This window comes from Lepidochelys olivacea (genome assembly GCF_965140295.1).
Source record: "Lepidochelys olivacea isolate rLepOli2 genome assembly, chromosome: 2".
In the NCBI taxonomy this organism is placed as follows: domain Eukaryota; kingdom Metazoa; phylum Chordata; order Testudines; family Cheloniidae; genus Lepidochelys; species Lepidochelys olivacea.
Window position 1 is genome coordinate 222399727 of NC_140412.1, and position 27808 is coordinate 222427534.

The window sequence follows — 27808 nt, forward strand, 5'->3', positions numbered from 1 at the left end:
GACCTTGCATACTACGGATGTCACACTAACAGGCCTGCAGTTAGCCAGATCACCTTTTTTTCCTTTCTTAAAAATAGGAACTATGTTAGCAATTATCCAGTCATACGGTACAACCCCTGAGTTTACAGATTCATTAAAAATTCTTGCTAATGGGCTTGCAATTTCATGTGCCAGTTCCTTTAATATTCTCAGATGAAGATCATCTGGGCCCCCCGATTTAGTCCCATTAAGCTGTTCGAGTTTCACTTCTACCTCAGATATGGTAATATCTGCCTCCATATTCTCATTCCCATTTGTCATGCTACCATTATCCCTAAGATCCTTATTAAAGACTGAGACAAAGTATTTGTTTAGATATTGGGCCATGCCTAGACTATCCTTAACCTCCACTCCATCCTCAGTGTTTAGCGGTCGCACCTCTTCTTTTCTTTTTTTCTTCTTATTTATATAGCTACAGAACCTTTCACTATTGGTTTTAATTCCCTTTGCAAGGTTCAACTCTACATGACTTTTAGCCTGTCTCATTTATCTCTACATGTTCTGACCTCAGTAAGGTAGCTTTCCTTGCTGATCCCTCCAATCTTCCACTCCTTGTAGGCTTTCTGCTTTTTCTTAATCACCTCTCTGAGATGTTTGCTCATCCAACTTGGTCTACAACTCCTGCCTATGAATTTTTTTCCCCTTTCTTGGGATGCAGGCTTCCGAGAGATTCTCCAGCTTTAACTTAAAGTAATCCCCGGCCTTCTCCGCCTGTAGATCCATAAGTGCTTCAGTCCAATAAACTTCCCTAACCAATTTCCTTATTTTTTAAAGTTAGCCCTTTTGAAATCAAAAACCTTAGTCGCAGATTTATTTTTGTTTATCCTTCCATTCAGTTTGAACTGAATTAGCTCATGATCACTTGTCCCCAAGGTTGTCCCCTACAACCATTTCCTCTATGAGGTCCTCACTACTCACCAAAACCAAATCTAAAATGGCATCCCCTCTAGTCGGTTCAGCAACTACTTGATGAAGGAATCCATCAGCTATCGCATCTAGGAAAATCTGAGCCCTATTATTATTACTAGTACTTGTCTTCCAGTCTATATCTGGGAAGTTAAAGTCTCCCATGATCATGCAGTTCCCATTAGTATTTACTTCATTAAAAACATTAAAGAGGGCTCTATCCATATCCAAATTAGATCCTGGCAGTCTATAGCACACCCCAAGCACTATCCCAGGGCAGGCTCTAGTAGTTTTCTTCCCCAATGTGATTTTTGCCCAGACAGACTCTGTCTTATCCATTCCATCGCTTCTTATTTCTTTACATTCGACCTCATCATTTATGTACAATGCTACTCCACCACCTTTACCTTTATTTCTGTCTTTCCTAAACAGCACATACGCTTCAATACCTGTACTTTAGTCATGACTACTAGTCCACCATGTTTCTGTTATCCCTATAATATCTGGTTTCACTTCCTGCACCAGTAGCTCTAGTTCCTCCATTTTGTTACCTACGCTCCTTGCATTGGTGTACAAACATCTTAATTTTTACTGTTTGGCCTCCCTCACTTTCTTCACCCGATTAGGAACGAATATTCTACCGCCAGTATGACCTATGAGACTGGTATCCACACTACCCTTCCTCCTTATGTCCATTCTCCTACCCACGGCTGTATCCTTTCTTACTTCATTTTCTTCCCTCTCAATGCTAAAATCCGGAGTGGAGATTACCTGGACATCTCCCAACCATCTCCCCCAAATTCCTAGTTTAAAGCTCTCTTAATCAGTTGTGCCAGCCTCCATCCTAGATGTCTATTTCCTTCCCTACTCAGATGAAGTCCATCCCGAGAGAACACTCCTGTGTCCATGAATGCTTCCCAGTGGCCATACATCCCAAAGCCCTCCTTATAGCACCGCTGCCTAAGCCATCTCTTGATAGTCATAATCTTGTCACTCCTTTGTTGCCCTTCTCTAGGAACAGACAAAATCCCACTAAAGATCACCTTAGCCTCGATTTCCTTAAGCATCTTCCCCAGCCTGGCATAGTCTCCCTTGATATGTTCCAGCGAGAATCTACAGGTATTGTTTGTTCCCGCATGAAGGATAATTAGGGGATTCTTTCCCGCTCCCTTTCGGATACTTTTCAACCTCAGGTCTACATCCCGTATCTTAGCACCTGGAAGACAGCACACCCTTCTATTCTCTGGATCAGCTCTGGTTACAGGCCTGTCTATCCTTCTCAGTAAGGAGTCCCCAATCACGTAGACCTGCCTTTTCTTGGTGACGGTGCTATTCTCCAGTCTATCCCCTGTTCCCTCTGGCTGCAAGTCCTTTCCATTCCTATTCTCCTTTGTAATCCTCTTCAACCCATCCTGTATCCTCCTGTCACTCATATTTGGTGTTGTCTCCATTGACTCTTCCCATTTTCCTATAGGACTAGCAGCTCTTCTCTTCTTCCTTGCCTTTCCACTTTCAGTGTCCACCTGCTGCACCCCTTCTTCATTTTCCAACTCTGCAAACCTGTTCTTGAGCTCTTTCTCCTTCACTAGCCCGTCTTTTCCTCTGCCTGGTTCTCTTAGTCACATACCTCCACTGTCCACTTTCCTCACCCAACAGTCTCCCCTCAGAGTTCTTTGATCCTGCTTCTATCTGCAGTCTGAACTTTTCCCTTCAGCCACCTTGTGTCTTTGCTCCATAATCTGCTCGAACCCCCTTCTAACCTCAACCAGAGTCTCCACCTGCATCTCCAATCCTCGGCTCTTTTCTTCCATCAGCTCTATCAGGTGGCACTTCATGCAGATGAAACTCTTTCCAGGTACCCTCGAGTATCATGTACATACCACAGCTTCCACATCCAGTCATCTTCATTGTGTCCTCCACTGCTTGGGTCATTACCACTGCTGCCTCTGTATCTGTCATAGCCTTCCCACCTAAATCCCGTTAGCCCGGGAAACACAAACCAAACCAAAACACCACCACCCACAGCAAAAACAAACCCCAAACGAGCACTGCAATACAAACTCCCCTTACAAACTCCCACTCAAACTCCCCTGTTTACAGCTCCGCTTGCTGGCTCCTGAGCCACTGCAGCTGTCTGTGAGGAAGTGGAGGGGCTGACAGTATATGTTCAATTTTTGTGTTTTATTCTAATTGTTTCTAAGCAGTTGACATTTTGTACTCCTTAGTCTGTGTCACTTGGGCAAACTTTTATCAGTTCACTGTCAAAATAATTACAGTAATCTTTTCTTATCTTTTGATTTAATTATACCTTCTACTTAAGATTGACAGACTTTTATATTTGCCCAAAGGCATCACTTCTACTAATGTATCATTTATAAGTGGTGTCACTCGGTAATTAAAAATAATTGAAAATTAATTGAACATTGCAATTAGGAACTTTGATAGAAAGATAGATTACAACAGATAAACAGATGTATTGTGGAAACTCCGACTAAACCACCACACCAAAATCTGTGTTTGAGCAGCAGTGAAGAAACATGCGGATTTTTATTGCTTTGTCAGTGACTGACACTGTTCCAATATGTCTACACTATCTCTATACACACTGCACATTATGAAGAAACAGTAGTCATTCTAGTTGAGAAGGAAGCTTCTCAGCATAAGCCCAGTTTTAAAAACCCGTGCACCTTTACAGGAGAAATCCTAGTCCCCTGAAATTTCACAGGCCTCACATCTCATCCCAGGGACATTATTTTTTTCTGAGAAGTTGGAAAAAATAGAAAAGAAGTTTGAAAGTTTTGAAGCCAAACCCTCAGTTGGTGTAAAAAAGTATAGCTCTACCAATTCAGACCAGCTGAGGATCTGGCCCATGGAGTTGAAAATTTCTCTCTCAATGTCTTGAAATGTTTCCTGTTTTTTGGCTCGTCATAAAAGGTACAGGAAACCAGGGGGCATGGTTCAGTGAATTGGGAAAGGCATGGAGATGAAGGGGATTGACAGCTACAAGGAAAAGGAGGGCACAGAAGGGGACAAGAAGAGGCAGTCTCCTACCCTTCCTATGGATATTTTACACCAACTCAGTTTAAACTTTTGATACTTAAAGAACTGGGAAATTCAGTAACAAAAAACTTTGTTACAAGAGCGTTTAAGTTAGAAGTGTGTTTCAGTGAAGTCCAGTTATACCCAAAAGCAACATTGTGCTGATTCTTACTAAAATATTACTTTAAAACAAAGTAACCAATCAAACGTTATAAAAACGACAAACAAGCACTTACAAGATTTAGCCAGTACCTGACTACCACAGAGTTCTTCATACTAGAGATGCCCTCAGTATCCACTCTTGGCTATCCTACACTCACTTGCGATGAGTTCACCTGGATCATAAAGTCAAAAATCACATTTCTTCCATATAAGAATACATGAGCATGCATACACACATCCACACACACTCCTCCTCCCCTCATGAAATAGATAAAGGAATAAAGTAACAGTGTGCCTGGTGTGGAAAGAGGGAGGGCCCTCTCTGGGCACACTACAAGGAGAAAAATTGGCACAGGATGACCTTCTGTGAGCTATAAGAGGTACAGACAACTTTCTGCTAATGGAGAAAAGGGTGACCTGCCAGCTGCACCCCGGAAATGTGTTGAGATATGGCTCACAGCCCGTGGAGATGTGATTCAGAGTCAGAGGAATGTGGTGAGACTATGGACCAGCAGCATGCATGCTAACATCACCAACCAGTGCTAGCTAACAACATCAGTGCACATGTTGCTGCTGCTCAGAGAAGCAACAACAAATAGCCTGCCCTGGGTCACCTAGCCCCATCAATGACAGGATGTCTCTTGTGCCATGTATATTTCTGACAGTGCCTCACTTCCCCAGTGCACAAGCTTAGGGATTCAGCCCAAGTAACTAACAGCAAAGAGCAATACTGTACATTTTTTGTGTACTGTTAGCCTAATGCAAATATTCCTCCTTTACATATTATAAACACAAGATCATAAAGGTTAACCATGTCCTCCACATGAAATTCTGAGTGATTTAGTGTGTGTCCATGCAGTGGAAACAATATATGACCTAGCCACAAAAACACTAAAAATACTTGTTATAAGGGCAGTCAAAATGAATGAATGATAGATGTTAATCCAACCCTTTGTTTTATAGAAAATGAAAATATTTTCCTTACCTCCACTATGAGATTTTTTTAAAAGCATTCTGGCTCTTCCACACATAACATTTGTTTGGCATTTCACACTCAAATAATTGGATGTTAACTTCTTTTCCAGGACATCAATATACTTTTTAAAGCTACAGTCCTGTTTTTAATAGAATTTCACCAAGAATATAAGTTTTTGTCAAGTTAGACTTATGGTATGTCATTTTTATAATATTGTTTGCGTTGCATTATGTTTATATAATGTAGATGAAATTATTGTACAACACCAGGAATGCCTTGGTGAGAGGTGCTTCATAAATGAAATGATTAGTTATTATCTTTGGAGCTCCGGTAAATGATGTATCACCCTACAGAACAGAACATGGAGCACCTAGTATTTGAGAGCTTTAAAGTCTACTTGTAGAGAATACATACACTCCCTATTTGTTAATTTTTGAAAGATTCTTTGCCACCCTGTGAAAAATCTTCCATTGACAATTTCAGCATCTCAACTAGTGAGTGAATACTTTTATTTTCACTTTATGGAATGCAAGGGGTATTCATCATCATAAAATTAATGTTGTCCTTACACAAAAGTCCTTTTCAGGGAGCTGTTTGCCAGCTATCCAGCTGTGGGGGCAGAGAGTGGGAAGCTGTTGATTTTAGACCTAAGGTAGGGGACAGTTGGAGTCAGGCTTTTAGTGATGGATTCTTTGGCTTTTGGGGACTTTAGAGCACTTAAAAAGAGTAACTGTTCTGCATCTTGTGCCAGGTAACACAGTATGAGGCTTCACTGTTCACATAGTGCTCCAACAGAGACACAAAAACCATAAGGTAAAATAGTTCACCCATATGTGGACCAAATACACTCTCTATTGGAAGTAGCTTACACAGAGAACATAGTTACAAAACCTAAACAAAATAGTCATGCTTACAGCTGTTTATCTATCATTTGCCATATGCCTGGGGAATTGCACAGTGCTTTATGTCCTTTATGGCAAAAAATTCTGCAGAGAGAGATCTCTATTACTTATTGATTTCAGTTCTGATACTACATTCCTTGCACCCTCCGAAGTCCCATTGCGGTGGAAGTTTGGGATGTGCAAGAACAATTTTTCACTGTAATGATCATATTAACTAAAAGAAAGCTATGTGTTTTTTCTTCCTCCATAAAATATTTTAAATTAAATCATCTTAGGATGTATCCAAATCTGCAATGCCTAACATAGTGAACACCCGTCTGAGCAATCACAGGATTTGATGATTTTTCTGATAGTATATCAAATCGGTATTTTTTATAAGTAAAGTTTGCTCCAAATTCTAAAGCAAACTGACACTGTTGTATTTTTTTAAGCATCAATAATCGAAGCCATCTGTGAAGAAATAGTTTTGCAAAGGCATCCCTTTCAGGACACTTTGTGGATTTTGTCACTGCTTGAGGTTTTGGCAAACCATCAATATCACTATAATTCTCTTTAAGGAAATATAGGTTTTGAATGGGGTCTCCTCCCCCTCTTAGGTAGCTAAAGCTTTAAAAATATTACATGTCTAACTTTGAAAATGAAAAGGTTAGGTTTTCTACAAATTACATTATATTAAATTGCAGTAATTCAAAATGGTATCAGCACAAGTGTATCAAAATGGTATCAGCACAGATCCACAAGGATCTGGAACACTTTTTAAAATCATAGAATGTGTATCACACTAAGCTACAATGGCTGATGTAGTCTTTAAATCAGGTCTAATAGAAAGAATACTGCAGCTTTAAGCAGAGGAAATGAATGCTGTTGGTAAAGATTCATTACAAATCATGAATTTTAACACATAAAAAGTGAAACAGGGCTGCCAGAAGTGACAGCATAACATTTCAAAAATGTCACACTCTTACCCCCTCAAAAAAGGCTCTATGCGGTAACTGTTTAAAATGTTCTATCCAAGAAAAGCAATATCTTGTCATTTCTTAATTCTTTGATTAATAACTGAAATCTGAGTTTCAAATGAATAAGAAGATATGTGCTAAACATTGCTGAAAGCAAAGGAGCATTCTGGTGCTAGCAGACTTCTCTCTTTTTGTTTTTATTCTTCTCAACAGTGTTCATATGAGTCACAGTGTTAATTACTAATTTTGTAACTACACTCTTTTTTTCGTTAGCACACATATCATGGACCGCTTACTATTATGTTCTTATAATTTACACAGTATCCGTGGTATGCATGGTGCTTTAAAGGGGAATATAAAGGTGAGGTTCCGTTCAAGATAATGGTATATCAAAGTTATAATGAAAAACATCTTTGGAAGGTGTTGGGAGTATAAAGGTAAACAAAAGGGAAGGGATATAGCTGTACGGGACACAGTTCCTTTCAGAACACAGCTAAATGTTAATGGCATCATAGATTTCTGGAGATTTTCCTCCCACACTTTGAGTTATGAAATTTACCATTATTTTATTATAATGGAATGAAGTCAGTTTCAAATGGAGTTAGAGTTGATAGGCTTTGTGGAAGAATATGAATTACTTTTCATTTAACTCTAGCTGCTGTTACAACCATTGGACTACAGTAATAACTGTGAAGGTTCAGTGTCAACATAAATTGTAGGATACAGTCCTGGCCTACAGCATTTCATCCAGGTGATATCCTTGGTCTCAATAGAGATAGCTAAACCACTTCCCATGGGTCACATTCCACCTTTGAATGCTTCAGTGCAATTTCTGTTGACTTCCATAGAAGCCGTTCACAAGCATCAAAAAGCCAAAAGTAGCTCAACTGAGTTAATTTTACTAGCTAATGGCTAGAGGCAAACTACCTGGATAAGAGAAATAAGGAAAGATGGCTAGGTAAGCAATAGTATAGTGAATGCATCAGAGCTTCAGGCTCACTTTCCTGAAATTTATCAATTTACAAGAGATCAACCTTCTGAGTACCTGAGAAGATGACATATTGGGCTAATGAATCTATATTAGCCCAAGACATTCTTGAGGTGGAGTGAAAGACACAAAATTCGACTCTTACATGCAAGACCAGTTTTTACAAGGTTGTTTGCATGAATCACTACTAACCAAATTTAGGATCAAGGATATTAATCCAGATGGCAGACATAGGGAATATTTCTATGCCGAACGCTTGTTTGAGTTCAATTCAGAAGGAATTCTCAGATCTTTTAAAAAAAGAGAACGAAAGCTTCATCAAGAGATAGCAGGGAAGGGGAGACCCATTAGTAAAGGTAGCCTTTAGTTGGTAAAGGAACATCTGGTACTGGGGAGAGCAATTCTGAAATAGACTGGAAAGAGAAATCACTCTGAGCTGAGGAGCAGTTGACTCAGTTGCAGATAACATGGACAACATCTGCTTCCCCCCGTTCAGAAGAACATATATGTTTCACTTGTGGACAGTGAGGACATTTCATGGGAGACTGAAAATTCTACCAATCCTGATTTTGTGAACACATGCCAAGAGCAGGACAGGGCAGAGCACTTAGTTAGAAGAGCCCAGAGGCATCTATAAGAACCAGTGTGATAGAATCAGACAGCTGCAGCGGCATAGGAGCCAGCAAACAGAGCTGTAAACAGGGGAGTTTCAGTGGGAGTTTGAAAGGCGAGTTTGTATTCCTGTGCTTGTTTGGGGTTTGTTTTTGCTGTGGGTGCTGGTGTTTTGGTGTGGTTTGTGTTTCCCAGTTTAACAGGATTTAGGTGAGAAGGCTATGACAGATACAGAGTCATTAGTGGGAGAGACCCATGTAGTGGAAGAGTCATTGGAGACTACACCAAATATGAGCGACAGGAAGATACAGGATGGGTTGAAGAGGATTACAAGGAAGAATAGGAACAGAAAGGACTTGCAGCCAGAGGGAACAGGGGATAGACTGGAGAATAGCACCGTCACCAAGAAAAGGCAGGTCTACGTGATTGGGGACTCCTTACTGAGAAGAATAGACAGGCCTGTAACCAGAGCTGATCCAGAGAATAGAAGGGTGTGCTGTCTTCCAGGTGCTAAGATACGGGATGTAGACCTGAGGTTGAAAAGTATCCGAAAGGGAGCGGGAAAGAATCCCCTAATTATCCTTCATGCGGGAACAAACGATACCGGTAGATTCTCGCTGGAACGTATCAAGGGAGACTATGCCAGGCTGGGGAAGATGCTTAAGGAAATCGAGGCTCAGGTGATCTTCAGTGGGATTCTGCCTGATCCTAGAGAAAGGCAACAAAGGAGTGACAAGATTATGACTCTCAAGAGATGGCTCAGGCAGTGGTGCTATACGGAGGGCTTTGGGATGTATGGCCACTGGGAAGCATTCATGGACACAGGAGTGTTCTCTCGGGATGGACTTCATCTGAGTAGGGAGGGAAATAGACATCTAGGATGGAGGCTGGCACAACTGATTAAGAGAGCTTTAAACTAGGAATTTGGGGGAGATGGTTGGGAGATGTCCAGGTAATCTCCACTCCAGATTTTAACATTGGGTGGGAAGAAAATGAAGTAAGAAAGGATACAGCCTTGGGTAGGAGAATGGACATAAGGAGGAAGGGTAGTGTGGATACCAGTCTAATAGGTCATACTGGCAGTAGAATATCCGTCCCTAATCGGGTGAAGAAAGTGAGGGAGGCCAAACAGCAAAAATTAAGATGTTTGTACAACAATGCAAGGAGCGTAGGTAACAAAATGGAGGAACTCGAGCTACTGGTGCAGGAAGTGAAACCAGATATTATAGGGATAACAGAAACATGGTGGACTAGTAGTCATGACTAAAGTACAGGTATTGAAGCGTATGTGCTGTTTAGGAAAGACAGAAATAAAGGTAAAGGTGGTGGAGTAGCATTGTACATAAATGATGAGGTCGAATGTAAAGAAATAAGAAGCGATGGAATGGATAAGACAGAGTCTGGGCAAAAAGCACACTGGGGAAAAAAACTATGAGAGCCTCCCATGGGATAGTGCCTGGATCTAATTTGGATATGGACGGAGCCCTCTTTAAAGTTTTTAACGAAGTAAATAATAATGGGAACTGCGTGATCATGGGAGATTTTAACTTCCCAGATATAGACTGGAGGACAAGTACTAGTAATAATAATAGGGCTCAGATTTTCCTAGATGCGATAGCTGATGGATTCCTTCATCAAGTAGTTGCTGAACCGACTAGAGGGGATGCCATTTTAGATTTGGTTTTGGTGAGTAATGACGACCTCATAGAAGAAATGGTTGTAGGGGACAACCTTGGGGACAAGTGATCATGAGCTAATTCAGTTCAAATTGAATGGAAGGACAAACAAAAATAAATCTGCGACTACGGTTTTTGATTTCAAAAGGGCTGACTTTCAAAAATTAAGGAAATTAGTTAGGGAAGTGTACTGGACTGAAGAACTTATGGATCTAAAGGCGGAGGAGGCCGGGGATTACTTTAAGTCAAAGCTGCAGAATCTCTCGGAAGCCTGCATCCCAAGAAAGGGGAAAAAATTCATAGGCAGGAGTTGTAGATCAAGTTGGATGAGCAAACATCTCAGAGAGGTGATTAAGAAAAAGCAGAATGCCTACAAGGAGTGGAAGATGGGAGGGATCAGCAAGGAAAGCTACCTTACTGAGGTCAGAACATGTAGAGATAAAGTGAGACAGGCTAAAAGTCATGTAGAGTTGAACCTTGCAAAGGGAATTAAAACTAATAGTGAAAGGTTCTGTAGCCATATAAATAAGAAGAAAAAAAGAAAAGAAGAGGTGTGGCCACTAAACACTGAGGATAGAGTGGAGGTTAAGGATAGTCTAGGCATGGCCCAATATCTAAATAAATACTTTGCCTCAGTCTTTAATAAGGCTAATGAGGATCTTAGGGATAATGGTAGCATGACAAATGGGAATGAGAATATGGAGGCAGATATTACCATATCTGAGGTAGAAGTGAAACTCGAACAGCTTAATGGGACTAAATCGGGGGGCCCAGATAATCTTTATCCAAGAATATTAAAGGAATTGGCACACGAAATTGCAAGCCCATTAGCAAGAATTTTTAATGAATCTGTAAACTCAGGGGTTGTACCGTATGACTGGAGAATTGCTAACATAGTTCCTATTTTTAAGAAAGGAAAAAAAAGTGATCCGGGTAACTACAGGCCTGTTAGTTTGACATCTGTAGTATGCAAGGTCTTGGAAAAAGTTTTGAAGGAGAAAGTAGTTAAGGACAGTGAGGTCAGTGGTAATTGGGACAAAATACAACATGGTTTTACAAAAGGTAGATCATGCCAAACCAACCTGATCTCCTTCTTTGAGACAGTAACTGATGTTTTAGACAAAGGAAATGCAGTGGATCTAATTTACCTAGATTTCAGTAAGGCATTTGATACAGTGCCACATGGGGAATTATTAGTTAAATTGGAAAAGATGGGGATCAATATGAAAACTGAAAGGTGGATAAGGAATTGGTTAAAGGGGGGACTACATCGGGTCCTACTGAAAGGTGAACTGCCAGGCTGGAGGGAGGTTACCAGTGCAGTTCCTAAGGGATCAGTTTTGGGACCAATCTTATTTAATCTTTTTATTACTGACCTCAGCACAAAAAGTGGGAGTGTGCAAATAAAGTTTGCGGATGATACAAAGCTGGGAGGTATTGCCAATTTAGAGAGAGACCGGGATATCATACAGGAAGATCTGGATGACCTTGTAAACTGGAGTAATATTAATAGGATGAAATTTAATAGTGAGAAGTGTAAGATCATGCATTTAGGGATTAATAACAAGAATTTTAGTTATATGCTGGGGATGCATCAATTAGAAATAACGGAGGAGGAGAAGGACCTTGGAGTATTGGTTGACCACAGGATGACTATGAGCTGCCAATGTGATATGGCCATGAAAAATGATAATGCGGTCTTGGGATACATTAGGCGAGGTATTTCCAGTAGAGATAAGGAGGTGTTAGTACCGTTATACAAGGTACTGGTGAGACCTCACCTGGAATACTGTGTGCAGTTCTGGTCTCCCATGTTTAAGAAGGATGAATTCAAACTGGAACAGGTACAGAGAAGGGCTATTAGGATGATCCGAGGAATGGAAAACTTGTCTTATGAAAGGAGACTCAAGGAGCTTGGCTTGTTTAGCCTAACCAAAAGAAGGTTGAGGGGAGATATGATTGCTCTCTATAAATATATCAGAGGGATAAATATCGGAGAGGGAGAGGAATTATTTAAGCTCAGTACCAATGTGGACACAAGAACTAATGGATATAAACTGGTCATCGGGAAGTTTAGACTTGAAATTAGACGAAGGTTTCTAACCATCTGAGGAGTGAAGTTTTGGAATAGCCTTCCAAGGGAAGCAGTGGGGGCAAAAGACCTATCTGGCTTTAAGATTAAACTCGATAAGTTTATGGAGGAGATGGTATGATGGGATAATATGATTTTGGCAATTAATTGATCTTTAAATATTCATGGTAAATAGGCCCAATGGCCTGTGATGGGATGTTAGATGGGGTAGGATCTGAGTTACTGCAGAGAATTCTTTCCTGGGTATCTGGCTGGTGAATCTTGCTCATTTGCTCAGGGTTCAGCTGATCACCATATTTGGGGTCGGGAAGGAATTTTCCTCCAGGGCAGATTGGAAGAAGCCCTGGAGGTTTTTCGCCTTCCTCTGTAGCATGGGGCACGGGTCACTTGCTGGAGGATTCTCTGCTCCTTGAAGTCTTTAAACCATGATTTGAGGACTTCAATAGCTCAGACACAGGTGAGAGGTTTATCGCAGGAGTGTGTAGGTGAGATTCTGTGGCCTGCATTGTGCAGGAGGTCAGACTAGATGATCATACTGGTCCCTTCTGACCTAAATATCTATGAATCATAGAATATCAGGGTTGAAAGGGACCGCAGGAGGTCATCTAATCCAACCCCCTGCTCAAAGCAGGACCAATCCGCAACTAAATCATCCCAGCCAGGGCTTTGTCAAGCCTGACCTTAAAAACCTCTAAGGAAGGAGATTCCACCACCTCCCTAGGTAACCCATTCCAGTGCTTCACCACCCTCCTAGTGAAAAAGTTTTTCCTAATATCCAAGCTAAACTTCCCCCAATGCAACTTGAGACCATTACTCCTTGTTCTGTCAAGACAGTTACTGGGCATGCTTCGTAGCTGTCTCTGAAACTATGCAGTGAGTTTCCATTAAAGGCAAAGAGTCCACTGGGCTCCAGCCATCCACCATCTGAGAGCTGAGCCAATTGGACTTCAGTGGGGAACAGTTATAAAGGGGAGTTAGCAGCTACCAACACTTATGGTGAGATCTGCATCTCAGAGCCCGTGCCACTTTGGATCCAGGCTACAAACTCCCTGTCTCTCTGGAAGCTGAGGAGACTGTCACCTACTGACTCTGCTGGCCATGAAGATCTTTGGACTGTTGCTGCTGAGGAAATTCTGAGGGATTTGTAGGGGAACTGTGGAGCTGCCAGTCTCCTCTGGCTCTGAGGAGTCTAGGTGACGTGCACTTTTGATATGAGACTCAGAGGGCATCTCTGTGAAAAGATCAGAGGGGTGTGTGTATGTATGTGTGTACACTAGGGTATACCTTCCACAGAACTTTATGTAAGAGCAACAATACGGGGAAACCTGGGTGGGAAAACACCAACATAGTTCGTGTGTGAAAGTTGCTTAAGAAAACTTTGCACAAATATTACAAATGCTAGTTGCACATATTTATATTTTAAATGTTATTCTTTAACAAATTGTATGGCACTTCCTCTTGGCACAGTAATACTTTAAAAAAAACTCTTGAAAGGACTGAGCTCTGGCTTTTGCTTCAGCAGAGAAGTAGGCTGAAGTGTAGGAAAAAAGAGGGAGTGTTTTAGTTTCACATATTACCTCAGCACTTTGCTAACCCATTACACACACACACACACACACACACACACACACACACACACACAGACACCCCTCCTGTGGATTTGGGTGCTTGGCACCTTTGGAAAACAAGCCTCTGGAGCACATAATACATCTGAGGAAATTTATGTTGACTTTGAAAGAGCAGACAACAACAAAGGAACCAAATGAGGAAAGAAAAGCAACTCTAGCCAACACCAGCCGCTAAATATAGTCTTTCACTTACCTCAGTGCATTTAATTCTAAGATATGCCTTTCTGATTCCATCCATTCAGTTGAAAAGGGGAAGACCACACCAAGATAAGCAATGAAGAGTGGTCAAACATATAACTGAACAACAGTGCATAGAAGCCACTACAGAAAAACTAAGGGGGAATGAAACATTTTGTGGTGCGGTTGAGTGGCTGATTACTATACTCAATCCACCAATATTTTCCAAGCATGGACAGCTTTTACTGAAATTAAAATAGAAAACACAAGGCCCATATCCCACAAAAAACTGACAGTTTACTAAAGACATGGAAGCTACCAAGTAAGTATGACTGCATGGCACTGTAGGAAAACGATAGAAATAGATGCTGCTACTGAAGATGGCATACTGCAAAAAATATTTGTTTGTGATTATGCTAAAAGTCTATCTGACTCCTTGAAAGAACTTTTAAATGATTACTGCTTCCCGATATAAAAGTTGCTGCACATAACCTCTTCTCCCTAAAAATATGCTGAATGAAGTTACTTCTCCCATAAATAAATTGCCAATAAATTGCCCAAGGAGGTGTGGAATCTCCATAACTGGAGATGTTTAAGAGCAGGTTAGACAAACACCTGTCAGGGATGGTCTAGATAATACTTAGTCCAGCCATGAGTGCAGGGGACTGGACTAGATGGCCTCTCGAGGTCCCTTCCAGTCCGACGATTCTTTGATTCTGTGATTTTCAGTGTCAGATTTGTACAAAACACTGTACTTCTGAGATGTTTGGAAGAGTCACTGCAGAGAAACAGGAAATGAATAGCTCAAGTATTCATCTAAAAATAAATCAAAATATAGTCAAGTAAAGTGTATGACTTTCTTTTGCTGTCACTCCGATTACAGATTAGAACTTCTTAAATAGTATAAAAAACAATGCACAAAGAGTCCACCAAATTAGAAAACAAGTTTCAGTTTGACCTATTTGTAACCCTCTGATGGTCAGCTAATACCTATGGCTTCTGGCTTGCTCTCCCCCTCGCTCATGAAGTAACTGATTTATTTTAAAATCCGGTATCTACGTACCTACTCCCTGATCCCCTGGCAGCGACTCTGACAGAGTGCTGGACAACAACTTCTGTTGAGGGTCTTGGGGTGGGCCGTGCAAGCCCGCCCACATCTGAAGGCCCCTTCCCCAGCCTAACGGGAGGAGCTACTGGATCCAGATCTCAAATAAATAGGGGGGACAACTAGTGACAAACAGGGACAGGAGTGAGGGTCACAGGTTTATAAGCAGGAAGCCAGAGGATGACACCAAACAGAGAACCCGGGACAGCGCCCACTGCTCCTTGAAAGCATCCAGGGAGCCAATGGACGCAGCCCAGAGGAACTCTGCCCAGATACATGAGCCAAGGGAGGAGCAGAAGTAGCTCCCACAGTTGCAGAGCACCTTCCCTTCCAGCATCCTCCTCCTGGTATGGTGGATGGCCACCTTGGCCAGTGCCAGGAGAAGGTTGATGAGGAGGTCTTGTGACTTTGTGGGGCCATGGATGGGGTGTGTATAGATCAGGAGGTGTGGGGAAAAGTGCAGCCAGAACATGAGAAGAAGGTTCTGGAGGAGCCAGAAAAGGGGCTGCAACCTGGCACATGTGAGGTAGATGTGTACCAGGGTCTCCTTCATACCACAAAAGAGGCAAGAGTTGGGGGGGTGTGAACCATACCAAGTACACAGGCCATGGAACCAGGGTGGAATACACACTGGCCCACCAGGGTGCCTCACCCTCCACAGATTGTAAGAGTTTCTGCCACTTCGTGTCGGGCCGGGACACAAGGGTGAGGAAATGAAAGGTGTGGACTATGACTGTGTACAGCTGGGATAGGTGCAGTTCACGCAGCTGGCTCAGGTTATGCAGAAGGGGTGGCTGGGGGGAGCTCATGGGACAGGGGCTCAATGACAAGTTCCAGAGGGCCAGGGTGAAGGGCAGGTGGGGAGCATCCTCCTGCAGGACCCCTTCAAGGAAAACCCAAGAGGTGGAAGGTAAGACTGCCCTCACCTCCTGGAGTACGTGCTGGGGGTCGGAGGGGTGGAGAGTTCCATGTGTCAGCCAAGCACCAGTGGATACACCCAGGCCTCTCCCCTCCCCACCCCCGGTTGTAGTCCAGAAAGTCTGGTTATATCAGATCCCTGGGAGGCGGCGGAGGAAGGCGCGTGGCACTGTGCTATGATGGATTACCTGCACCATAAAGGAGTCCCTGCAGGGCCTGGAGGTGGAAGACATGGAACTGACTGCGGAGGCAGAGCAGGCCCTGTCTTCCTTCCTCCAGGGGGAGACTCAGAATCCCCACAGAGACCCAGTGCAGCCCCAGCAAAAAGAACTCCAGAGTTAGCTGCTCAACGTAGGACAGTTTACTCTGCAGGCTCAGGGTGTTGAGCCGGTGCCAGAGCATGGACAGAACCAGCTGGTTAAGCACCAGTGCCCTCCCCCGCAGGGAAAGGCACCAGAGCAGTCCCATCCTCCTCTGCAGCTGCTTAGCCACCCTGCCCTCCAAGTTGTGCCAGTTCTCTGGTGGGGAGGGATGGGTGGCAGAAAGGTAGATGCCCAGATAGAGCAGCAGACCCACACTCCACCAGATGGTCTGGAGCACGGGTGGGAGGGAGCTCGTCTGCCACTCGTCCCTGACCATCAGGCCAAAGCTCTTAACCCAGCTGACCTGGGAAGAGGAGGCCACTGAGCAGACAGCTTGGCAGGCCTCCACCCACGCCGGGTGTCCGGGTCCTGGACCATGAGGAACACATTGTCAGCATACGCTGATAGGAACACCCGCAACTTTGGCTCACGGAGCACCAACCCCGTCAACCTCCTGTGAAGGAGGAGAAGGAAGGGCTTGACCCCCAGAGTGTACAGTTAGCCTGACAGTGGGCAGCCTTGATGAAGATGACAGGTTCAGTCAGGGTCCAGTTGAGCTTGACCAAACACTGTGGAGGCATACAGCACCTGGAGAAAACCCATAAACTGGGGCCCGAAGCCAAATGCATGCAAAGTTCCTAGGAGATACCCATGGGCCACTCTGTAGAATGCCTTTTCCTGGTCCAGGGACAGGAGGGCGAATGACAGACCATTGCCATACTTGAGCAGACGAATATCCCAGACAAGATAAAGATTATCAAAGCTGGTATGGCCCGGGATGGTATAGGTCTGGGTGGGATGGACCATGTCCACCTGCATGGACCCCAGCTGCAGCAAGATGGCCTTCACTATGACCTTGTAATCACTGATGAGGAGTGAGATGGGATGCCAATTCCGAAGGGCACGGTGGTCCCCCATCTTGGGCAGCAGGGCAAGCACAGCTCGCCTGCATGGCAGCCGGTGCACCCCACTCCCTAAGGATTCGGCCCAGACGACAGCGAGGTCTGGGCCGAGGACATCACAGAACATGAGGCAGAACTCCATTGTCAGCCTGTCCATGCCTGGGGATCTATTAATGGACATCAGATGGAGGGCTTCCAAGAACTCAACCAGAACAACAGCCTCTTCCTCCAGCAGCAGCAACTCCTCCAACAGCAGCAGCAGGCAACCAGTCAGGAGACGCTCCAGTGTAGATAGTGTCACATGCTCTCTCTCTCTGGGAGGAAGGCCAGAAGGCTCCCAAAAAACACCACAGGGTGTTTTACTAGAAAAAAGGTCTTTGAGCTGTTTGTGGGCTAGAAAGTAGCCAGGAGTGAGGCTGACCCTGACATCCATAAGGACTCATCTGGGATTCTTAGCTGGTGTGAGGATTTGATGGCCAAGAAAATGGAGAAGACACTGCAGTGGTTGTTTGCAAGTGCAAAACCTGGACAGGGGCAGGGACACTTGTCCCCTGAGCCCCCCCAATTGGTGTCACTGGTACATAGCCAGATACAATGATCATTTCTGAGCAACAGAACGTAGATAAAGATTTAAAATGTCCTTAAGTTCCAGAGGTCTGCTGATTCTTCCTCTGTAATGTGCCCTCTCTCCCTGAGACATGCAAAGCCTCAAATGCGTGTTTAGACTTGCATCCTGTTTAAAGTTTAGGTCATCCTATCAGGGAAGAGAAACAACATCATGGGACACAGATGATTAATCACAAATAAACAATGGACAATGAGTAACAGTAATCTTAGCACTTGTGGATAATCCAGAGGTTATCACTTATTTGCACAGTGAAAACAATACCAAACATGATATTAGTCTCTACTAAAAAAGAAGTAGAAGATGAGACTGAAAATATTGTAATATTGTTATACATTGGTGCTCTTGGTATGCTATCACCTTGAATAATGGGCCAGATCCTCAGGTAGTGTACGTCAGTGTAGCTCCATTGAATATATGCTGATTTATACCAGCTGATGTTCAGGCCCACTGTGGTCAGTTCTGGTCATCCCCATCCAAAAAAGGCTATGCAGTGGAGGGGAATCCTGGGAAGCTCTTGTTAAAATGCTGCCACCAAACTGAAGAGAGAGTCACTGTGATTTGCTGCAATTCACTCCCTCTCTAAACCCTGCCAAACCATCCCTACAAGGGATGGCTAATCCATGGGGCCTCCTCAGCTCTCGTCCCCTAATGCCCCTACTCTACTTGCGCTACATTGATGAAATCTTCATCATCTGGACCCATGGAAAAGAAGCCCTTGAGGAATTCCACCATGATTTCAACAATATCCATCCCACCATCAACAGCTTGGACCAGTCCACACAAGAGATCCACTTCCTGGACACTACAGCTCTCATAAGCGATGGTCACATAAACACCACCCTATACAGGAAACCTACTGACCGCTATACTTTCCTACATGCCTCCAGCTTTCATCAAGACCAAACCACACAATCCATTTCTACAGCCAAGCTCTACGATATAACCGCATTTGCTCCAATCCCTCAGACAGAGACAAACACCTACAAGATCTCTATCAAGCGTTCTTACAACTACAATACCCACCTGCTGAAGTGAAGAAACAGATTGACAGAGCCAGAAGAGTACCCAGAAGTTACCTACTACAGGACAGGCCCAACAAAGAAAATAACAGAACGCCACTAGCCATCACCTTCAGCCCCCAATTAAAACCTCTCCAACGCATCATCAAGGATCTACAGCCTATCCCGAAGGACGACCCATCACTCTCACAGATCTTGGGAGACAGGCCAGTCCTTGCTTACAGACAGCCCCCCAACCTGAAGCAAATACTCACTAGCAACCATACACCACACAACAAAAACACAAACCCAGGAACCTATCCTTGCAACAAAGCCCGTTGCCAACTGTGTCCACATATCTATTCAGGGGACACCATCATAGGGCCTAATCACATCAACCACACTATCAGAGGCTCATTCACCTGCACATCCACCAATGTGATATGTGCCAGCAATGCCCCTCTGCCATGTACATTGGCCAAACCGGACAGACTCTACATAAAAGAATAAATGGACACAAATCAGATGTCAAGAATTGTAACATTCAAAAACCAGCCGGAGAACACTTCAATCTCTCTGGTCACTTGATTACAGACCTAAAAGTGGCAATATTACAATAAAAAAACTTCAAAAAGAGACTCCAACGAGAGACTGCTGAATTGGAATTAATTTGAAAACTAGACACCATTAAATTAGGCTTGAATAAAGACTGGGAGTGGATGTGTCATTACACAAAGTAAAACTATTTCCCCATGTTTATTCCCCACACACACACACACACTATTCCTCACACGTTCTTGTCAACTGCTAGAAATGGCCCACCTTGATTATCACTACAAAAGGGTTTTTTTTCTTTTTTTTCCCTCCCCTCTCTTGCTGGTAATAGCTCACCTTACCTTACCTCACCTCACCTTACCTCACTCTCGTTACAGTGTGTATGGTAACAGCCATTGTTTCATGTTCTCCGTGTATATAAAATCCCCCTACTGTATTTTCCATTGAATGCATTGGATGAAGTGAGCTGTAGCTCATGAAAGCTTATGCTCAAATAAATTTGTTAGTCTCTAAGGTGCCACAAGTACTCCTTTTCTTTTTGAGTATATTTGTGATTACCAAAGAACACTCATGTGAAAAGCATTTAACAAATGTTTCCTTGGAAGGAGTGTTGCCTTCCTCTTTGGTTAGGTTTCCAATAAAACGTTTTAGCTTACACAGGAAAACAAATGAACAAACTCATGTCCCTCATTCTTCCCTGTCTCTCTACTTCTACCACCACATGCACCCTTGTGGTGCTAGGATTTATGATGAGCTAATGGAGGAAACAATTTGTGGCACTCCCTTGTTAAAATATTGGCAGCAGCATGTCATTGGATATATCCAGAAAGAGAAAAAGTCCAGAGAAGGGTAAAAAAAAAAATATGATGAAGCAAAGAAAGATTTCCACATCAGAAGAGTTTAAAAATACTAGGACTGTCTTGTTTCTGTTTTGAAGAAAGGAGAAGAGGAGATAAAGTGATGGAAGTATATAAAATAATCAATAATAGAGAGAAGGTGAGCTGGATGTTGTTATTTAGTCTTTCCCCTTCTAAAACATAACAACGGAATAGTCAAAGAAATTAAAAAGCAACATATTTAAAAATGATCAAACTTTTACACAGCATATAATTGACCTGTGAAACGTACTGCCACCCACACTACATAAATAAGCCAAAGTCAAGGGCGCTGGAACAGTTTGCATAGTGGGGGTGCTGAGAGCCATTGAACCAAACTAAATCCTGTATATGATAGTAACTACTTTAAATTAGGGGGTGCAGCAGCACCCCCCACACCCATAGTTCCAGCACCTATGGCCAAAGTACTTAGTAGGATTTTAAAAAGAATTAGATGTTTATAAGAATAGCAAGAATATAATCACCAGTTACAATTGCTAAAATAAGAGAGACAAGGTGGGTGAGGAAATATCTTTATTGGACCAACTTCTGTTGGTGAAAGAGACAAGCCTTTAAGCTCCACAGAGCTCTTCAGGTCTGTTATGGGGAGATCAGCCCCCATGCTTCAGGACATAACTGACAACCAAAGTTCAGATTTTTGAAGATATTTAGGTGTTGCTGCACTCGGCATTGCAATGCCTAACTGATTTGGAAGCCTAAATCTCATTTTCAAAAATTATTTAGGCATTTAGGAGCCTAAATTTTATAAACTGTCACAGGGATTTTGGCTCCACAAGTGCCCAAATCCCTTTTGACAATGATACTTTGGATCATAAATCAGCTAGGCGTTGCAATACTGAATGCAGCAATGCCTAATCACTCTTAAAAACCTTAGCCTAGCAGCCTGGTGTTAGGAAACAACTCCTCTATTGACAGATTATTGCATAACTGACCTTGTGGCAATTATACACCTTCCATTGAAGCATTTGGTACTGACCACTTTCAGAAAGAATACTGGACAAGGCAGACCATGGATGTGATCAGCTATGGCAATTCCAGTGGTCTTGCAAAAGATTACAATAAACAACAAACACTAAAAAGCTTTAAACCCCATTGTAATGAATTTTACTTATAACCATCTTTAATATATACTGGAAAAGATATAGAAGTAAGGTTATGGCTCCTGACATTGAATTTCAAACATTCACAGAATTTACTCTAAAGCTGAAATCATTTAAGATTCCGTCCAGAGGAAGTTCACTTATCTGATAAATGGCCTATAGAGGTTCCACAAGCCTACTGCTGCTGATGCTAGAACACCATCTCTGCGGGTATTTCCTAAAGCTTGGTTTGAAATGGGTTCATAACTATATTAATTTTTTTTCTCAGAACTAGTTTGCATGGCTGTGTAGTTTGAAGACGCTCACATCTGTAATGTGAATCTCTGTCTCATCTCTGAATCTCATTACAAAGCTGCAATTCAAAAAGCAAGGTGTGATTTTGTGGATGATCAGGTGGGTTCACTAGAACCAGAACTTAGACTAGTGAGCTAAATATAATTCTGGGTTTAGGGGATAGAAAAAAGGCATTTAAATGGGAAGGAATGGGGTAATTCAAAAAACAAAAAGCCCATCTCTCCCTCTCACTTCATCTGCCTCAAAAATACCTTGTTAATGTAGATTTATGTTATATACAGTATGTTGTAGGTTGAAAACTCTGAACATTTGAAAGTCAGATCAGAACATAAAAAAGTGAAGGTTCCACAAACCTCACCACACAGCATGTACCTACTGGTAATAGACATACAGGAAATTCATAGGTACTACAACAATTTTAGAAACTTTTCATGTAATTGAATACAATTCAATATGCAATATATTCTGCTCAAGCACAAGGTCCTATTTCTCCTCCATGCAGAAAAAGAAAGGCTTCAGCCTGTGTCTGTTAATGTTGTACTCTGACACGTGTGGCTGATTTATGTGGAGTGCACGAAGTAAAGGGTTCATATCTGGCCTGCATCTGCTATATCTCAGAGGCATACTGAGAGTGTTGTAGCCTGATTGATAAGCAGGTATTTGCTTTTATCTACTAAGCAATAGTTGAAAGGGTTCTGCTTCCGAATTAGCTACAGTCGTGAGGTTGTCAACTGAATGAGGACCTTGAGGAGCACATGAGAAACAGTCCATTGTGTGCTCTCTCATGAGCAATGTTATAAAATTTGTTCGTCAAACCAACAGGATCACAACCACTATAATACAGGAAAAGAGACAGAGCCAATATAAAATGTCCAAACACTTGCACACTCACATCATCTCTTTTGGGGAAACCCAGAATAGGTGAAGCAATCTGCATATGGTCATTCCAACGTATCCCACTGCCCACAGGCTAGGTCTTACCTTTCATAGACAGTTACGCTGCCTCCCCCACCACCCCAATATCTTATAATATTTAATGATGGTTTCAACTTTCTTTCCTTGTATGTACTTTGACATAACAATATTAGAGTCCCTATCCTCACTAGGTCAATTAATCATTTACATTATTCTCATTAGCATTTACATCAATTAGTTGCCATGGTACACCTGCAGTTAGTACATGTAAGTTTTGGTTAAACTCAACAAACTTTTAAGCTTTCCTAAAATTCCAAAAGTGTACTTCTGCAGTTCCTCACTCTGCCTTTTCCTATCATGTACCATTCTCATTTACTGTAATCCTTATCTTGTGATTTAAGGTCAATCTATTGGATAAATACAACTTTCCTATCACAGCCTTAGCTAGTCTAAGCTAATTGTCATGCAGGCCTGAGGCCTATAGGTCCTTGTGTTACAGCTTACTCATAAATGGTTGTTACATATCTGGATAGCTACAGGGTGAACTAAATCGAGATGGTGGTATTTCTAGTCACTATAGACATATTTGTATAGGTTGAGTTTAAAGATCACTGTGGAGTAGAAGATGAGGGAGGGTGTTGTCTACAGAGTCTATGTGGAAGATAATATGTGATCACTGTGGGAGGACAGCTGTGAGCAGATCACGTGTCTTGTCTGCATAGGACATTTTGGTTACCCATGGTCAATGGATGTTTTTCCAAGACCTCAGATATGTGGAAATACAGGGACAAAGGATAGGGAGGTGTTGTGGGGGGCAACTGATCAAGGCAGAGCTTTTGTCATGCCTGGGCAATATAGCTGTAATAAAGAATGTATGTTCACCTATAACTGCTGAACAGTCACAGTGTCAGCTGGATCTGAAGGAAAACTGGGCATAGCTGGTACAAGACATAGTGAACTGGCTAAATCAGGACTCTGAGTCAGGGAATGTTTCCCTTGCAAAACTGAAATGTATATGATATGAGGCTAAATAATAACACAGTTAGTTTCCACTAACTAATAGAATAACAACATGATGATCTCGAGAACTGACTTCCAGACTCTGAGTAGCATACATTTTTTTTCGTATTTTCCATCTGAATCTGTTAGCTCAGCTAAAACAGCGTGTATTCAAGAGACCAAGTGAAATGCTTTCTGCTGCCCCTCTAAATCACATGGGGTATGCTCAGCCAATCCGGGACAGGAGAAATTCTATGTGATATTTTCCCAGCAACCATGGTTCAAATTTGGCTCCAACTTAAAATGGCACTGGGGAACAGCAGCATCAAAATGCTGTGGATATCTTGGCACAGCAACACAATATTTCCCATAGACACAGAATCTGAGCTCATTGTCACTGGAGGAGAGGTTAACCCAAGTTGCTGCATGAAGGCACAGTGCTACATGACTATCCCAAAAGACAGAGATTTTCAGGGGTCCAGACCCAATGCTTGTATCATATCACGGCAGAAAGTGAGGAGATCTACCCCTCCCTGCTATGGGAGAAGTAGGAAGAAACTCAATTAGTCAAATCTTGAAGACATCTTTGTGCCTTGAGGGGATGGTTTCCCATAGAGGGACGAATCTGGCTCCATACTTGTTCATTTCCATGAGCTGGTTTAGCTTTAAATAAAGTGCATGTCCTGGCAGATTTTTAATTCATGGGGTATATTATTCTCTCTGTAGCTGGTCTTTCCCTCACAGGAAGGTCTTCCCCTTCCCATACTGGACTGGTCAGAATCTGGCCATTAACTTGAATAAAACCATATTCCTTTTGAATGTGCAATGGATATTTTCTTCACTTTAATATTTTGTTTAGAACATGAAGCTGCATGAACATCTTAAAATGATCTGAGCATAAGTAGGATGCCATGGTCTCAGATGTGTTGAAGGGACATATCAGACTGCCAAATAGGATACCAAGAAAAAAAATGTTCTTATTTCAAAGATAAAAATATGTATGGCATATTTACTGTGCAGGCCCAGGCTTCTTGTGGAGTTGCTTTTGGGATAGTAAATTAGAAAAACACGTGAATTAAAGGGTACTTAATCAGGTTGAAGCAGTTACTCCAATTCCAGCAACTCCCTCCCCCTATGTTACATCTGATAATGTACGAAAGTCCAAACATAAATTTAGTTTAAAAAGATGTAAAATGAAACTCAGTTTACATAGCTAGCCATGTAATACATATTCTTCCAAAAGAAGCAATTTTTACCACAGCATAATCTGCAGTTTACTAATCCCCAATTGTAAAGTTTTACAAACTGAAACTTTTCCACATGCTTTTTGCATGCCAGGATTCCAAACATAATTACAATGGAAGGGTATTAATAAAGGGACTGGAGTCTTGGCCCAAGCCATGCTCCATTATTTGGGCAATCTGATAGAAATAGAGCATATGAGCAGAAAACTCAGATGATTTCAGGCTATGTCATGTCAAATAGAAAAACAATGGAGAAAGAAGTGTAAACATGCACAAGGAAATGAAGTGTCAGACTATTTTTAAATTATCTATAGACTTCTGAAGAGGCTTAGTCATGCAATAGCATTGAGTGAAATTAAATGGTAGCTTGATTTGTTGAAGAATCCTCATATTGCTTAAGTCATTTTTACCAAGATATCAGCAAAATGAATGTTCAGATATGTGGTGTATATTTATGCATTTTAAAGTTGAAAAAATCACATTGAACATCAGAGGAGTGAGAGTAGGCAGCTTGGGACACAGAGGATCCAAGGAAGTTAACGTGGGTGGGAAAGCATATGTTGCTGCCTGGATGAGGAAGTGGTACACCACAGTTACTTCATAAGTGCAAAGTCTTTATAAACTAATTCTTTTGGGGTTGTTTTAAATAGAGAATGACACTCAATCCCTGACAGGGCTGCATTATTGTTTTAAAGGATTGATGCTTTCTCAAAACATTAGACTGCTGCTTGTACTTTTTCCAAAATTATCTATTTTTAACCTCGGCCTCTTCATCCAAGCAATAGGCAGATGGGTTGCATAGCAAACTCTATTTTGCCAAGTATGAAAAGAATGGCTTATTGAATCTTACCTGACAATGGAAAACATATTCTGGTGTGGTTTTCTTAAACTTCATGTTCCAAACTAAGGCCACCCCATCTGGCTCATGTGGAGCATCTTCATTATTGTTATAAGAAGCAACCATCAATTCAGGGTACTAGACATGAGAGAACATGCAGTAGGATTAGATTCTGTTTTGGGGATGAAGAAACTATGTGAAATCATCTGAGACAGAAGCAATCGTTTCTCACACTACATGTGGTATCAAGTATCTGGTTTTAATAATAATACACACCACTCCAAACATACTGTTTAACTACATTTTAGTTTTATATTTTATTAGTAAAGTCCTTAAAGATTTCTCTGTTGGCTCCATATCAGCATCCTCTCAGATATCACCAGGATATTCTTATTTACTGTAGGTAGTTCTCTAAAAAGTATAACTTAAAGACTTCAGATATTCAAACTTTGTTATGAAACAGGTCCCTATACTAAAATTCTACTACAGTGAAATCTGACAATTTAACCTGAATGCTTAAAACAGTTCCTTTCTGACCAATAGATCAGCTTTTATTCTGAAGTCCACAGTCTTCAGCATGGTAGAGAGTTGCTTTTTCCTTCTTATTTCAGAATAAGAATAAGGCATCTAGTACAGAAGATTCAAACAACAAATGAAAATATCTTCACACTGGGTCCAATTCTGCAAGATGCTGAGGTTCTCTTTTGAAGTGAAGAATGCCATCAAACAGCATTTGAGGGCACTCATTACAGTGAAGAACCGGGTCCATATTTTCTAGTACACTCAGTCTCAAAGAAAACATGTATGATGAATTAGACTTTCAGACTATATTGATTACAAATATATTGTTTTCAAATATCATAAGCAAAACTAATTTAAGTACAGTGAGCCAAACATATTTCTGATGTAAGTCCATTTACTTCAATTCAGTTACATCAAGAATGAGAAAAAACAAGAAATCTACTTTATTACAAAAGAATCTAACCTAATCTTGCTGAAAAATAAGCAAAAAAAAAAAATATATATATATATATATACATATATTGTGTATATATATTCTTTTGTAATAAAGTAGATTTATATATATATATATATATAACTGGCATATGGGTAAATGAGTACATCATTATGTAAATACTTTATGCAAATACTTGTTTATGTATTTCATAATTTAATCTAATAAGTGACCATCAAAATTGGCTTGGGCATTTTTACGATCTTTAAAAACCCAGGTATCAAATATCAAGATCAAAATAACTAATATTAATAATAATCTACCCATAAAACACAAGTCATTTACTGTTCTTGTCCCCAACTTACTCACATACATATACTTCAGAAAACTCTATCCCTCAATCCAAATGCCCCAGATAAAAAGATGAGCTTTGTAATATGTCCAGGTTAGAAGATGTGGGTTCTGGAAAACCAGTGGGGCAAACCAATGGGGCTCTCATGGAGAATGACCTGTCATCAAGCCTCTCCAATTTCAACCAAGAGTGATTCAGCTCAAGTTCTTCTTCTGGTATCTGCAGCATTACATAGGAAGGGTGGTGAGATCTCTTAGTTCCAAGCCATTTACCATTGTACAGGGGAAATGCAGAGCTGGGAGAAACAGCTCTTTAATACAGCATCCTTGAGACTGATCTGCTTTACACCAGAAACCAGCCAATCCCTCCTAGGATTGGGAGAGAGGTAAAGATGGCTTAACTGTGTACCTAAGTATCTGTTTACAGGCACAGTTGCCTATTTGGGGCTAGTTCATTCTACTATAGAACACTACTGGAGGTTTCTAAGTGACTTTATGGTAGTCTGTCTGAGCACAGACAACTGTAGTCTTGTAAGTCATCAGTTTGCAAGCATTCTGCAGTCATAGTGAGGGCATCAACTTGTAAATTTAGTCC

General features: G+C 41.7%; 1 protein-coding gene across 5 annotated transcripts in view; it reads right to left on the minus strand.

Moving 5' to 3' along the window:
• The window catches only part of DYNC1I1 (dynein cytoplasmic 1 intermediate chain 1), a 265017-nt gene that overhangs the window by 75690 nt on the left and 161519 nt on the right, over positions 1-27808 (minus strand). For all 5 annotated transcript variants that reach the window (XM_084620560.1, XM_084620559.1, XM_084620557.1 and 2 more), the window contains one exon: positions 25920-26045. In XM_084620560.1, the coding sequence (XP_084476686.1) occupies positions 25920-26045 (126 nt within the window). The remainder of the gene's footprint in view (positions 1-25919; positions 26046-27808) is intronic.